The 15,916-nt window shown below is 45.2% G+C and overlaps 1 protein-coding gene across 1 annotated transcript in view; it reads right to left on the reverse strand.

Moving 5' to 3' along the window:
* TPD52L1 (TPD52 like 1) overlaps nt 1-14,353 on the reverse strand; it is a 957,427-nt gene extending 943,074 nt beyond the window's left edge. The window contains exon 1 of the mRNA XM_078648935.1: nt 14,276-14,353. Within this exon, the coding sequence (XP_078505061.1) occupies nt 14,276-14,297 (22 nt within the window). The 5' untranslated portion in view covers nt 14,298-14,353. The remainder of the gene's footprint in view (nt 1-14,275) is intronic.
* Nucleotides 14,354-15,916: the final 1,563 nt, after the last annotated feature.

A 15,916-nucleotide genomic window follows, 5' to 3' on the forward strand; every position in this document is an offset into this window, starting at 1 on the left:
TGGCTGGAAACAATGACTTATAGATGTCAAGCGACTTGCAAACATCCAGTAGCGAGAAAGGCTTTCTTTAATAGTTTCATCAAAAGGTCTTCAGGACGCCAAGTTTGTTATCCCATGTGACCTTTGTCTGGCTTTAGTGGAGAAAGATTTTCATAGGGTTAAATGCAATCTGGGGATGGTTACACCCAGTGAACCTACCTTTCTGTGGGAGGTAGAACCAGACTGCGAACCTTCAAGGCAGGCCTACAAACACAAACAGCCACTGTTTTGATATTCAAATCCCTCTCCCTGGCTGAATCCAGTGGACATTGAGGGTCGATCCACAAAGTAGTTGTGCCTTCTCCTGTCTTAGCTGTGAATTACGCAGCTGCACCTGAACATCCACTCCCAATGCGCAAAACATTTTCTATCAGCAGTGATGCTTTACACTGTGCTGGAAATTAAAAAGTGTGCTGATGCATCCTGTGTTTTTGGTGTGGCAGGAAGGGGTGAAGTGATGAGAGGGTGTCATGAGAAACAGAGACTATGGAAGTCATCATAAGCATTATTCGTAACAACTGATACCACCAAAGAAATTGCTTACTTAATTGTTCAAAAACAGAATGTATTTTCAGATAATTGAGGGGTTTAAAGTGGGCTGAAAAGATGGAAGGGGTCTCTAAATGAGCTATAGGCAAAAGGGAGTATATCAGAATTGTTTATATGGGGAGTGACCTCTGAAACTGAGGGCATATCCTTATGTACAAGTGGCATAGAATCATATTGGCCTCCTCCTCTTTCTACCTTGACCTTTTCCATGTCATCCTCCTTCTCAAGGTTCTTGGGCTCTTCCTAGTCTTTCTCATCCTCTTCATCGTTGTCACTCTGGCCTTCTAATCCTGGGCCCGTCTTCCTCTTTCTCCTGCTTCTGGTCTTCCTCCTCTTGTCTCCTCCTTCTCTTGGTATTGTTTTTGGGGCCCCTCCTTATCGTGGTCATCATCTGCAGGATGTTGAGGTCTTCTCTGACATCTTAAAGCTGTTCGCCCTCCCTTGAGCCCTGGTACTATTCCTTCAGGTTTGATCCAAATTTCCTAGCTCATCTTCCTTTGGGTCCTGGTAGTCCTGGCCCATCTTCTGATCCTCTTCCTTCCAGTACAGGCCCTCGCCCTTATCCTCCTGATCTGCTTTCTTATCCTCCTGCTGGTCATCCTGGCGCGGGCCCTCTCAGTTTTCTAGATTCTGGTCCTCCTGGTTTAGAACTCATTCTGTTCCTGGCCCCCTTGCTCCTCCATGTCCTATTAGTCTAATCCTCCTGATGCCTGTCCTACTAATGCTGATCCCCAGGATCCTGGTCAATTTCCTCCTGGCACAACTGACTTTCCTTGTCTCAGCCACTGATCCGTGCAGTGTTCTTCCCCCACTGACCCAGATTCTTTTGATCCACATGGTCCAGGTTCTCTTTGTTCTGGTTCTCTTGCTCCCAGTCCTCCTGTGTTAATGGTCCTGGTTCTCCTGATGGTCCTCCTCCTCCTCTCCCCCTCCCCCTGTCAGCCTGGTACCGTCTGCAAGCCTATCACTCAGGGTTTTGTTTTTCTTTATTTAAGTGGTTTCAGGATTTGTATGCTGTGCTGTGTTGAAGAGCCTATTTGGAACTCCTCTCAATGGCACCTTTCTTTGTTTGCCATTACTGAGCACCAGCAGAGTTTGTCTTTGGAAAAATACAGTGTTTAAGATTAGTTATGCAGAGATCTACATGTATTCAACAAGTTTCATGATATACTAGAAGTACATTTACTCTGTTGGTTAATGCACTGGCTGGAGAGATATGCGTACCTCCCATGATCAGAAGTTTGAGGCATCATAAAATAGAACAGAAGATTGACACGCCTGCTTTACATCATAGGGTGTAACGAATAGGTCACAGATATGTGTTTTGTATAAGGGAAGATGAGTGGGTTAAAGATCTTATGGCAGAGGTTGTGGTACAAACGTTGAATGAATCTTGTGGTAGCTTCAAACAGCTCAGTGTAACCTCCAAGGCATAACTTTGAGTCCTGGGTCATTTGCCACAATGATTCATCGTTGCAAAGTTGATCAAAGTGGTTGTAAAGAGCAGTACTAAACACTTATCATTAGGTGCCAAAAATACACTTTCTTTCAATAGTGTGCTGCATGTTTACTTGTACATACACACCTCGACGTGTACTTGACATTGTCAAATATGATGCACAGACTTACATACCGACAGAACTTAGATAAAAAAAAAACTGCCATATCTCAGTGCATCTCTTGAAACATGTGAAATGGCATGCTGTGTGTATTCCTAGTGGCTCTTGATGGGACATGTGTAAGGTTCCTTCTATGCTCAGTATAAGCCCCAACTTCTCAAAGCTACGAAGCACCCTGGACAGAAGGAACAGATGATCTAATAATGGAGGCATGCGCGTCCCTTCTGCTGGCCCTAGCGATGCACACAGTACATCCATGATTGAACTGCTGCTGTGTTCCAGATATTACCACACCATGGGACACAAATTGGATGATTTATTAGAACCAGCCTGGATTCTGGAATTGGCTCAGTAAGAACTGCCAAATCTGACTGGATCCCACTCTATTCCAGGACTGGTCTTACTACAGTCATATACGTGTTACATGTTAATATTTACTCCAATTTGTGAACTATGTTCTATCAGTAGTTATGTTTGTGTCTTACTCCTGTCTTAAATTACGCATTGAAATTGTTAATAGAATCCAGTTGCCATGGATTATGTTCATACTTGATTTTTTCTAATACCAAAACATTCTTGCAAACTCTCACTCTATATCTCTTTTTATATATCATCCACCTCATTTTCTCGTTTACTGGGTGCAGAGCAGCAGTTGGAAGATATGATGCACTCAAGCGAGTCATCACGAGTCTTTTTAAAGGAGATTGCCACTGTCCTCCTTTATTCCCTATACAGTATCATGCCAGCATTATCCCCTCATTGGATGTCATCGTCATTACCTAGTGAGGGTGACCCTGCCCACAGACAGGCATTGTGTCACACAAGTCTTTCTCCTGTGTCTGTGGTGACTCAGACTAAAGGCTACCTAACAACCTCCTGTGTTGTGTGTTGCATCGTTGTCAGGTAAGATTTCACGCAATATTTTAATGTAATTTTTTTTCATAAATTCAACATTGCTTACTATTGTGCGTTTAGAAGGAGTCTCATACTGCTGCCTGTGACATACACTCCTCGCTCATGTGCAGGTCTAGGACGGGGAACAACTTGCACCTGTTCGTGGGCCTGCCATTCAGGAACATGGGATCCTAGTGGTTCTTTGCCTAGTTAAATCCATAAAGGTGCATGTTAAGCTAGGCAGGTAGTGCACTGTTTTTGAAACATGCAAATCATGTTGGCCACAAGACTCATTAATGAGCAGCCAAAATAAATAAGGAGTGGTGCATGTTGCACCACTTCCTGTAGTGGGTGTTTCGCGAAGGGGCATATACTTTACCATGAACACCACACCTACAGGCGGAAAGGCTACACAGAAAAGAAAGCATGTGTACACTTTTGAGGAGGAGTACATGCCACAGATATCCAGAGCAGGCCTCGAAAATTGAGTATCCAGAATGTGGATGAAGCACTTAATGATCCACACGCAAAAAGACAAAAGTTTAAGCCCTAATGACGACCCGATAGTTTGCCAAAGAGGAAATATTCTCAGGACAAAGTTTTCCAGGACTTAATGGCTAATATAAGGGATGTGTTAGGTTTTTAATCTAAAGTACAGGATGATTAAAGGTTTCACACCCAGTACAGTGGGTTTGTGGTGGATAACTTTTCTCTCCATGATGTCGTTAGAGAGATTATCTTTAAGGAATGGAAAGATGTTGATAGACAGAATGACCTACTGTTCTTGAACAGGAGTTACGTATTTAAACAATTTGAGGAGAAATGTCCCCAAAGGGGAATTCCATGTTGCCATCAATTCATCTATTCATTATCTTCTGAAGATTCTACGTTATCAAACACGGTTGACAAATCAGAATTAAGGGTTGTTAGATTTGGGGGTCTCTAATTGGCACAGGTAGGTACTTGTGACAAATAGGGACCCTTGCCTCTAGTCAGGGTAAGGGGGTACACTCCTAAAATAACCCCTGCTCACCCCCTTGGTAGCTTGGCACGAGCAGACAGGCTTATCTCAGAGGCAGTGTGTGAAGCATTTGTGACCACATACAGTAACCCAGTGACAACACTACAAATGGACAACACGCAATGTTTATATAAAAAATAAGTATACTTTATATAGAGTTACCACAAGAGCAATAAACGACACAAATCCACAATACTGTACTTTTAGATGGTAGTTTTAGCTTAGTTAAGTTCAGTTCTTTAGATGGAACACTTTTCGTCAATATACCTTAGGATGCATTGCGCTTCCACAACAAGTAATGTTGCAGCAATGGAAACGCGGCAAAGTTCGGGTGCAAAGAAATAAAGACGGCGCTCTCTCCTTGATGCAACACGCTTCCCGGGAATGCGGCGGCGTCTGCTGCGAAGTCGATCCTCTTCTCCAGCAATGCGAGATACTTTACAAGATGCGAGCTCCGACCGGCCCTGCGACAAGCTTCCCAGTGATGCGGCGACGTCGATCCTCTCTCCTGGCGATGTGAGTTGCTTCCACAATGATGCGAGCTGCAACAGGCCCTGCGACACTCTTCCCGGTGATGCGGCGGCATCTGCTGCGATGTCGATCCTCTTCTCCAGGGTTGAGCCACGACAGGCCCCGTGACACGCTTCTCAGAGATGCGGCAGCATCTGATGCGATGTCGATCCTTCTCTCCTGCGACACGCTTCCCGGTGATGCGTCGGCGTCTGCTGCGACGTCGACTATATTCTCCGGTGATGCGGGGCACTTCGTGTTGTGAAGCGGCAGCTTTGCGACACGCTTCTCGATCTTGAGTCGCGCTTCCAGCTCCTTGTGACACGCAAATCCCCCACAAAGTCCAGCACAGCTGCGGGCACTTCAGGAAGACTTTTGGGGAGCTGGTGGGTGAAGTCTGTTGTCCCAGAGACTTCTGCAGGAGACTTCAGCTTGGAGATCCTTCACAAGTTGAAAGTAAAGCACACAAAGTTCTTTCTCCTTTCTTTGGCAGTCAGGCAACCACTGCAGGCCAATCCCCCATGCAGCACTTCAGCTTAGGGATAGTCTCTCCTCAGCTTCTTCAGATCAGATTCTTCTCCTCAGCAAAGGTTTCTTCTTGTTTTTCCAAAAGTGATCTAATTTTTTGGGATCTGTGTCCCAATATTTATACTCCTGTTTTGAATGTGGCTTCTGGCCAATAAGCCACACCCAATCACTACACTCCCACCTGGGAGGCACATATATCATTACTCCTTTAAATAATATACACTTTTAAGCATGTCTTACCACCCCTGGCACAGCAAGACTGCAACACAAAACAAACAGCACCTTTTGAAAAGGAGTTTTATTTAACAAAATGCAAAGACTATTACTTTTAGAATAAGGCTTGGGGTTTATTACATAATACTCTCTAAACAAAGGCTGTCTCAGATTCCAAATACATTAGATTCAAATATATGTAGCAAACCTATAATCTAAAGGCATGAATCAATAACGGAGCAAACTTAAAATCTGAATGGCATGAATCAATAATTGAGCAAACTATAATACTGATTAATAAACAAGCAATAACTGATATAAGATAAGATACACTAGACGTCCTGCAAGAGATCAGAAAGATATATATACAGAGTAGCGGATCACTCTGGATGTGCACCTCCCACACCACAAAGAAAACACCTCAAACGATCACAGCCACTGGCTCACATAACAATGGCAATAATCACAAAACTCAATACATCACCAGACCAGTGGAGGCTCCCCCTTTTAATACAAGTGGAAACATTGGTAGAAACTTCTAGCAAGCCTCGCCTCCTTTTCCTATCAGATTCCGTACCACTCCGTGCCCAGGACACAGCATTGGTTGATCAAGCCTTTGCTGTGACCTCGAGAAGGAGCCTGTACATTCCTCTGATAAGAACCGGTTTCTACTAGCACACAGAGTGCAGAAAACAAGTGAAAGCAAAACATCACTTCTCACTTAGAAAGGCTCAGAAGATGGAGTCACTTACGCATAGGCCACTAATACAAGATGGCATAGGATTATGCCAAAGCCAATAGGCAAGCCCTGCCATTAAGCAAGATAAAGTCAGAAAACAGAATGGTCAAAGCCAATAGTAAGAACTCATAATTCTCACCACTGACACATTCCTACACAACAGCACACCTTCAAATGCAGATCCCACACGCTCTGCTCTTGGCAAGACTGTTCCACTCAGTAACAGCTCCCACTGAAAGACAGCAAGATTACAGAAGAAAAGCAGGCAAATGCAGGACCATCCTACGTTAAGGAACACACTAAAATCAATTAAAATGGTAATAGTGAGGGTCACCATAGGGTGCCAAAATCACAAGAGTGGCTCATTTATTACAACCCCAAAATCCTTTGTTCTCTGAGGGGAGAGGGGTCTTTGCCTACTCCAAACCAGTTCCAGAGCACTTTGTTTGTCCTTCATTTTATTCACTGTGCAGGGCAGAGACATCAGCTGCCCCACAGGAGGTGGAGCCAGCACAGGGGAGGGAAGGTACAGCCCTTGAGCACTTTGTTGACAAGATTCCTTTTCTTCTTTCAGTGTACAGGGCAGAGACATCTGACACACCACCGGAGGTAGAGCCAGCATTGTAAAGGGAAGGCCCAGCCCTATTCAGGTACCAGGTGCAACTCCTCCCTCCCATCTAGATGCAGATCTCTCTATTCACCACTGGGCTGCCCCAGCCTGTCTCCTGGAATCCCCCAGCTCTGTCACTCACAAACTCCAGACAGAGGAATACAAAACCTAGCAGAAGCAGGCTTCAAATATTAGGCAAGAAAATACCTACTTTCTAAAAGTGGTATTTTCAAACACAAAATATTAAAACCAACTTGACTAAAAGATGTATTTTATTATTCTGAGTTCAGGCATACTAAACTCGAATTTCTACCATGTTCTCTGAGTCAGTTAGGATTATAAAATGTAACCGTTCTAACAGCCCATTCTGGCCTATGGAGAATAGGTAGCCTAGCAATAGTGAAAAAAGAAAATGGCTGTAATTCACTATTAAGACATGCCACACACACCAGGGCATGTCCTACCTTCTACTTACAATGCACCCTGCCCTTGGTCCTACCATAGGGGTGAATGATATGAAGAAAAGGGAAGGTTTAGGGACTGGCAAGTGGGTGCACTTGCCCAGTCAACATGACAGTACCAGACTGCACACAGGCTCTGCAATGGCAGACCTTAGACACATTTTACAAGGCTGCCTCCGTGGGTGGCACAACCAGTGCTGCAGGCCCACTAGCAGCATTTGGATTTCATGCCCTGGGCACCCCTGGTGCACTCTACTAGGGTCTGACAAGTAAACCAAACAGTCAATCATGGATTCACCAATTAATACATTCATTTACAATAGGTAGCACTTGCACTGTTGCACTGAATAGCAGTGGCACAGTTCCCACATCATCTAACACCGGCAAAAATACATGAGGCAACAGCAAAAATGGAAGGGAGACCCACGCCAATGGTGCCAGGTCTAACATGAGTGAAATGGAATAAGTCCTGCTTAGATCCATTCATAGAAGCTACCCCTGACCCACACCTGATCATCAGTGGCAGGGAAGTTCACTCGTAGACTGAGGCGTTTCGATTCCTTGGGATCCTGATCTATAGGGACTCACAGGACCTCCTTGATGGAACCTAACCCGAGTTGTTACAGCTCTTAAAGCGCAGATGTCATTTTAGTCTACCTTACCGCTGGCGGTCATGGGCAGAATCGCGCTGCTAAAAATTGTGGCGCTACCGCACCTGCTTTACTACTTCACAAACTTGCCATTGCACCTCAGATACTCAGTTTTTAAGGCTTTGGAATCAAGAATGCAGCAATTCATATGGCATGGGTCATGGAGCAGAGTGTCACTAACTAAAATGTACCGGCTGACCAGCCAGGGCTGTCTATCATTGCCTCATATGGAACAAAATTACTTGGCGGCGCAACTTCCGTGGGTGGCTCGTTGGATTGGCGCACGCCAACTGGCGGACACAGCAAAGCAGGAACCTGAGCTCACTCATACCCAGATTGTAATGCTGTTTCAACCGGGCCGGGTGGCCAGTGCCCCTACGCAGCTTCCGGTGGGGGTGGCGTACTGATGTTATCAGCGCAGTCTTTACATTACGCGATGTGTCACGCCATATGCGCCATCGCTCCAGATATTAAATACTCCAAGGAGACTCTGGGCAATAACCAGCACTGAGCTTGCACACTGGGAAGATGCCGGGGTGAAGACGCTGACAGATCTATATGCTGATGGGCTGCTCCTTCCGCTTGCAGAACTAGCCAAGAACTTGGAATTACAGCAAAGTCAATTCCTACTACATACTGCAATAGTTAATTTGCTAAGTGCACTGTGGGGAGATATAACGCAGGAACCTGCTATCCATTTAACTACACAATACCTACACTAACTGGGCACAGGCCGGCATTTAACAAAGTGGTTTGCGGAATCTCTCCGAACACACAAATCGCTGTAGCTGCTCTCCCTCCGTGCTCGATAGGACACGGACCTGCAGCGGCCCACCACAGACCAGGACTAGGAAAATATTCTCGAAAGTCCGTGGTCATTCCATGGGATGTCCAATTCCAGCTTATTCAATATTATATCGCCCATAGTGCTTATTTGATGCCAGAGTGTATAAATATGTATTTTGGCCACACTGATGCCAAATGCGCGAGATGTGATGCAGTGGGAGCATACCTAATACATATGCTATGGACTTGTGCAGCCATCACACACACTGGGGCGCGGTCACCAGCTGCTTAACTCAATGCACAGAACGGGGCTGGACTGGACATGGGAGCAGTGCATCTTGGGACTGTACTCCAGATGCAGGAGGCACAAGGTGACTTCCAGGTACATAGATCTGGGACTCAGTCACCTTTAACTGCTCATGCGCTGCTGGAAGTCTCCCGATTCCCCCAGTGGCCGTAGCCTGCTACCAGTCCATGCTATGCTGGGCACAAGTGGAAAGTGTGGCTCTTCATCGGAAAGATGCCAGAGGGCTGTGTAAAGAACTGATGGCTGCAGCTTGGGATGCGATTCTCCCATACTTTTGTATAGCCTGTCGGTACCATCCGCGGTCGACGCTAGGTACACCAATGAATGTGAAAGTGCAGATGTAAATGTAAATGTGTGGGACTTGTAAAGCGCACAGCTGCCCGTAAGCGTCCCGGCGCCCAAGACCGCTGGGGAACCCGTCCTGGCTTTCCCTGTGAGATGGTCCCATCTGGGTATCTCCAAGGTGAAACCAGGCATCCCCGGCGTCTGTGGGGGGCCGTTGTAGAGATGAGGCAAGCTTAATGCCCAGAGTTGCAGAGTGTGATCCCTGGTTAGAGTAGGCACCGAGGCGAGAATTATCGAGTCCGCTGACCCTGGTCCACGACCCTGCCGCGTCGGGAATTGAACCCTGGTCCTGGGCCGTTCTCTGCTTCCGGGTCTGCCGCCTCTAACCAGTGAGCCACACCACTCCACAGATGGCTCATAGTGTCGGGAATATGGGGTGGTGTTCAGCATTTTGTCCCAACACTCTACATAGGTTTATGTATTTTTTATCTGCCTTACCTTCCATACATACAATTAGCTCCCACGTAGCGACAGGGTACGCCGTCCGAACTATAGTTATTACACATTGTACTGAATGGGTGACTGGGTAAACACCATGTACAGACAAACAGATATGCAGGGTTCAGCGTCTGAACGTAGGGGGGGGGGTCATACGTGGAAATGTATAATCCTACTGAAAGTGTTCCAGGTGTAGGGTACAATGTTCTCCGTTATGTTTTTGTGTAAACAATCTATAAGTTTTTGCAATACGCTATGTTACTAGACCAATGATTGAAACAGACAGACGACAACAAATGTAACAGACCAGAAGGTTGAATATCAATAAGGGCTCTGTCCCTGTACAGCCGTGATCTGAACTGTATTAATCACAATGATCAAAAAGAAAATGCACTGTAAATTGCAAATTTGTTAAAAAATAATAAAAACAAAGTAAAAATATATATATATATTAAACACGGTTGACAAAAAGATTGATTTGCCCCTTAAAAACCCGTATGCAGCCTCTACCTTTGTCATGAGGGCTAGCATGCATGCAGCTTACGCCACTCAAGTTTTATTAAAGGACTTTGGGAAATTGTAGGATTGTATGCAGGACAATGGTGACATGACAGCAATTCTGCAACAAATAGAAGCCCTTTTAATAGGTCTTGTCAGTTGTAACATTTGACAACTTAAGGGGCATCCGCAGCTTTAGCTGGAGCAGCGGTGGCAGGACTCAGAACCCTCTCAACAAGACCTTGGAAACTGGAAGCTAATCAGAAATCCCAGGTCCACCTCAGCAAGAAAAAGAAGGCTGCTATTCGACCCTCTTCTTGGTGCTAAAACAGATGGTTATTTCCGGCCTGTGTTGAACTTGAAAGCTCTGGAAAAGTTTGTCAAGTTCAGACCTTTTTTAAATTATTTCACTCCAAACTACAATTCATTAATCAAGAAATGAGACTTCCTGGCAACATTGGATCTTGAATACTCCTACTTCCACATTTCAATCCATCCTGAAAGTCAACAGTTTCCGATGGTCACATCACCAACGACTTTTTTCAAGGTATTGGCTCCAATGGTGGTGGTGTTGCAGCTTAGAGAGTTTTCAATATTACAGTAGCTGGATGATTTAGTTAACGTGTGCATCTTCATTTTGCATGAAACAGTGGCTGCAACAACCAGTATTCTTAGAGATGGGCTTCAAGGTGAATATTTGGAAATCAAATCTGGAACCAGCCCAGGAGAGACAATACATAAAGGTCGTTTCCAACTCAAGAAAGGGTTAATTATTCCTTCCACAACAGAGAATCAACACCATCTAGTAAAACCGGCAAACGTTCTTGTCTCTCAATCAGCACCACCAAAGATTTTGGTTACAAATCCAGGGGTTGGTGTCTGTTATAACAGCTCCACAGCACGATTCCACCTGACACCATTAATAAACCATCATTTACACCATCAGGATCCAGCCTCGGTAAGCCACGAAGTCCATGTCTCAGTGTCCCCTGTGATAATACATAATCTAAGTTGGTGGCTACACAAGCCAAATCTGGAAACATGAGATCCATTTCAGATTCCATGTCCTTTGCAGCTATCAATGGATGCCAGTATTTGGGATGGGGAGGGAGATACCTTAGAGAACCTAGAGTTCCTAAAAGAATATTTCCTTAAGAACCTTAGAAGCCCAAAAGGCCACAATAAGAAGGTTTTTAGAGAGGCCAATAGGGAATTAACAAATCTATCTCCGTTGGTCACTAGATTATTGAGATGTTCTCATCTAAGAAGACCAGTTGTAACCCGTCCGAGCTGGGATTTCCCTACAGTTCTAAGAGATCAGCAAAATGAGCCTTTTGATACCCTAAAGAAAGCAAAGATGATTTGACTATCAGCTAAAAAATACTTTGCTCAATGCGTTCTTTGTTGGATGTTAGGCGAATATTGTTGCTATACTTACAATAAACAAAGAAAGTCAGGGAAATCAAACTCCCTTTTCATTTCTTTCTTTATGGTAAACAGGTATACAGGTCACGTCTTCAACTTTAAGTAGGAGTGTGTAACAGGCCATCTGCAAAGCTTCTAATTCAATGGATGAAGTTCCCCCAACTAATTTTTAGGGTCGTTAACTAGATCACTTTGGCCTCTTGGACGGAGGTTACAGGCCTCAATACCAGAAATATGCAGAGCTGCCACATGGGCATCCCACCATACATTTTTCAAACATTTCTTACTGGTAGACTTCATTACTCAAAATAAGAACCTTCTCCTCCCAGTCAACAACTCCTCTCTTCCTTCCACTAAGTATAGCACCTCCATTTTTTTCATGTTGTTATTTACAGGAGGCTGGGAGGGAGAGAGGAGCCTTTAGTCTGTGTCACCTTAGACACAAACGGAAGACTGAGTGATTCAATGCCTCTGTGAGGGCACATCAGAAAATGAGTGTGAAGAGGGGACCTTATTCAGGGTAATTAAGTTTATGTTTTCAACTCCCTTTCTTGACACATTCACTCACTAGCAGGGCACAAGTCGTAAAAAAAGAAGTGGGGGGGAAGCTGTCACCGGAAGTGACGTCACGACATGAAGTGACATCACGAATGGTGGCGAGTTCTTCGTCCCAGAGAGGCCAAAGAGTGAAGTCCAGCTGTTTGGCAGGGGGGGGTGGCGTCCCCCCGGTAAAATAAGTGGGGGGACGCCGTCCACCTGCGTGGTACCCCGACTCGAGCCCTGCTCACTAGTGTCCATATGTAGAAAAAGAAGAAAGGAAAACTGAGCACAGGAAAAGAAACAGACACAATATTTTCAATTCACCACTGCACCCACTCTTCATGCAATTATATGACAATGAGGTATCCTTTGTAAAAATGCTTTATGAAAATATAAGCCATACTCCTTGCAATATCGTAACTAAAGCATAATAATTGTCTGCCGAAATAATATCTTACATTGAATTCGAGAAAAAACTACAACAAAAAATATAATGATTGTTATAATTCACTGACTTTAGTGCAATTCGAAAGCTGTCGAGAATACAAGGGTTTAGGGGCATACGGGAGCAAAAATCAGCATTAAAGAAAAGACAGCGCATCCTAAGGAGGTCAGATGCCATATATTAAGCCGTTACGACAAATGTAGCCATCCGGGAGCGAAGAGTCGCCCGTGGCGCGAGGCTTTGCAGTAATGAGATGCAGATGGCTGGCATGCCATCGCGCTCTCCGCGTTTGTGGCAGTCAACCATAAAGGTAGACGAGACAGATGAGATTTGTACAAAATGAATATAAATTAATATGCCAACCCTCCCTTCCTCTTTTGAAAGGAGTTAGACAATTTGTGTCGGTTTTGTTTCGAAATGGATAGCAAAAATAGAAAATAACACACGTAACGATCTTTTGCTATTATTTGAAAGCTTTTGGCAAGAATATTATAGCCGCTGGAAAATCACAGTTGCGGTGATTTGTAATCTGACCACTAATTCGTATCTGGTTAAAACAACAAAGGTAGTTCTGGAGGAAATATGAAATGCAATTTGGGGCGCAGTCCTTGGCGCCGTGAGATACGACAGCAACTGTGGGTGCTCCAGGGAAGCTGAACACTGCCTGCTGCACGGGAGCTCTTCGGGCGGCACAGGGAGGCGCCCCCAGACCTGGGAATGAGGAAACGGTATAACCTCCTTCCCAGAGTGAAGTAGTGTCACACAGTCTTTAGCGGGGAAAGGTACTCTGACCCAGCCCCGAGAGATTAACAGAGGAAGCACCTGAAGTGAAGGTCCAGTCTTTAACAGACTCTTTATTAATGTCGATTAGCGGACGGGCGTCAGTTGGAAGTGGACAATGGGAGGTTTCCCACGATCACGCATGCGTGGCGGGTGAAGGTATGGGGCAGCACCGGACCCTCTTCCCTCTGGGGCGAGAAGCTCCTGTCTACTCTTAACGCTACAAGCCGCGTTTCCAGCGTCAGCCCTTACGAATTACAGCATGCAGAAAATATTAGCCTTAGAGGGAGGGAGGGCCAGGAATGCATATAACAATTTCATCCGACCAAAATCATGCAGAGATTGATGCAATTGCCTATAAGGAGATCCCTCATTAAGCATTTCCCAAAATCATTTACAAGTTCCTCGGTGCTGCATTTTAAAAAAATCCCAATCGGCTTCACTGAGCACCTCACAAAATGTGCGTTTCCAGGTGCGCCCTGTGATTGTCGCATCAGCGAGTTGCACTTCCACACGGACGTATACAGACGTAAAATTCCTCTGAATATCATCCAACAGACGCTCTACCGCCTGCCGTTGATAAAAGGCATCTATAAGGACCACGCTCTGCTCGCGCGCGTCTGTCCAGATTCTACAGCGCACTGTAGTACTTCATTGGAAGTACTGCCGGTCACTCACTTTCAGAGCGGCGTTCTCGAGAACTGGTCAGCAACTCTGTCCTCCGGCGCTTTCTCGTAGTTTTCGCGAATGCCCCCGAAACGTGGACCTACACTGCCCCCGCCCCGTGACCTGACCATTCGGCGAGTTCTCGGTGTGTCCAACCCACACCTGTGAGGGTGCGGCGGACGGAAGGAGGGAGGGGGCGTGGCTGCACTCACCTGGCTGTGCCTGGGTCTCCATCCTCGGCTCTGAGCTGTCCTTCCACCTGCTGCGGCCGAGCACCTGCGGCTGTGTGGGCACCGGTGCACGGAAGGCTCGCGCGTCGTCGGAGTGCGGGGATGCTGCTGCTGCCGCGGCTGCCGAGGAGCTGCTGTTCAGTGCCGAGCTTCCGCGCGCTGGGGTGAGGGAGCGCGAGCGAGCGCGAGCTAGGCGTCACCTGCAGGCGGCAGCCGCACAGGCATCCGCGGGCACAGTGATTGGCATTTTTCACCCGCCCACCACAGTATCGGCAAATAACTATACCTGCAGGAGAAACGGCATAACAGCATATTAATGACCACTTTTAATCCCATCGGTTTTGCTTTTCATAATGTTTTGAGGCCACAATAAGAGCACATTAACAATGTTTGTTTAATTCAAATCATTTTTATTGATTTATAAGTAAACACAAATAATAAGACATTCATACTAATAAACACAAATCCAAAATCTCTTAAAGAAATAAATAGGAAATGATTAATAAATGAATAATAAGTATAAATCATATAAACTATACAGTGTAAATTATACAGTATTCAAATGCCAACCAAGGAGATCGCAGTTAGCTCGTGGAGGACATAAAAGTAAGTGAGTCATCATAGTACACCTTGGGAGTTCACAAAAGTATACAAAATCGTATGTTACACAAGTGTGGCAAGTATTAACTTCCTACGCAATTATGGAGGGCTGAATTACGATGGAGTCCTGATGCATAAACAAGATTTGGAGAATTTTACGGCGGATCGTATGAGAATGACGAGGCATCCAAGGATTTCCATAACTTCTTATGGGTTTTACGCCAAGGAGAAGTATGGAGCGCGGCATTGTCCACTGATCTGAGGAAGGAGAGCCATTCCTGCCATATTGTGAACAACACATCGGAGGTGTTTTCCCGTTTGCATAATATAATTTTACAGGCTACGGTGAGCATGAGATCTAGCAGACATTGGCCATTCAAATTATCGAGTGTAGGGTCCAGGGCACCTAATATAACATATGAGAATTCTTTCGGTGGGGTAATGTTGAAGGTGTGATGTATACACTCATAGATATAATTCCAATATTTTTGCAAAGTTGGGCAAGTGAAGAGCATGTGGGAGAGATTTCCAACATCGGTTTTACAGTTCCAGCATGTAGGCCTCTCGCTTAGGTTGAGTTTATAGAGTTTTTCCGGTGTCTAATACGTCCTATTAATTAACATCTGTGATAATATTGCAGATATTTTATTTGAAAAGGTGTGATATGTATTTTATCCCAGTCATATGGGATGTTGGAGGAGTTGGGTTCAAATTCCCATTTAACTTCACACTTTCTGTGAGACGTACGAGGTTTGGGTGAGAGAACTTTATATATTTTGGAGGCGATGTGTCCTGATTTCAGTATTTGCGACACCTTACAGACTATCGTCAGTTCGCAGGGTTTGATAGAGCGTGTCGAGAGGAGAGATTTTAATTTGAGGAAGCTATAAAAGTCCAGTGAGTTCAATTTACATTGGTCTTGAAGAGTAGAAAAGGGTAAAGGGAAGGTCCCTATAAAGAGGTCTTTGACTAGATTTATGCCTTTCTGAGACCAGTGATCTCAGTAGAGCATTTCACCATCGC

The sequence above is a fragment of the Lissotriton helveticus genome, chromosome 6, assembly GCF_964261635.1.
Source record: "Lissotriton helveticus chromosome 6, aLisHel1.1, whole genome shotgun sequence".
NCBI lineage: Eukaryota > Metazoa > Chordata > Amphibia > Caudata > Salamandridae > Lissotriton > Lissotriton helveticus.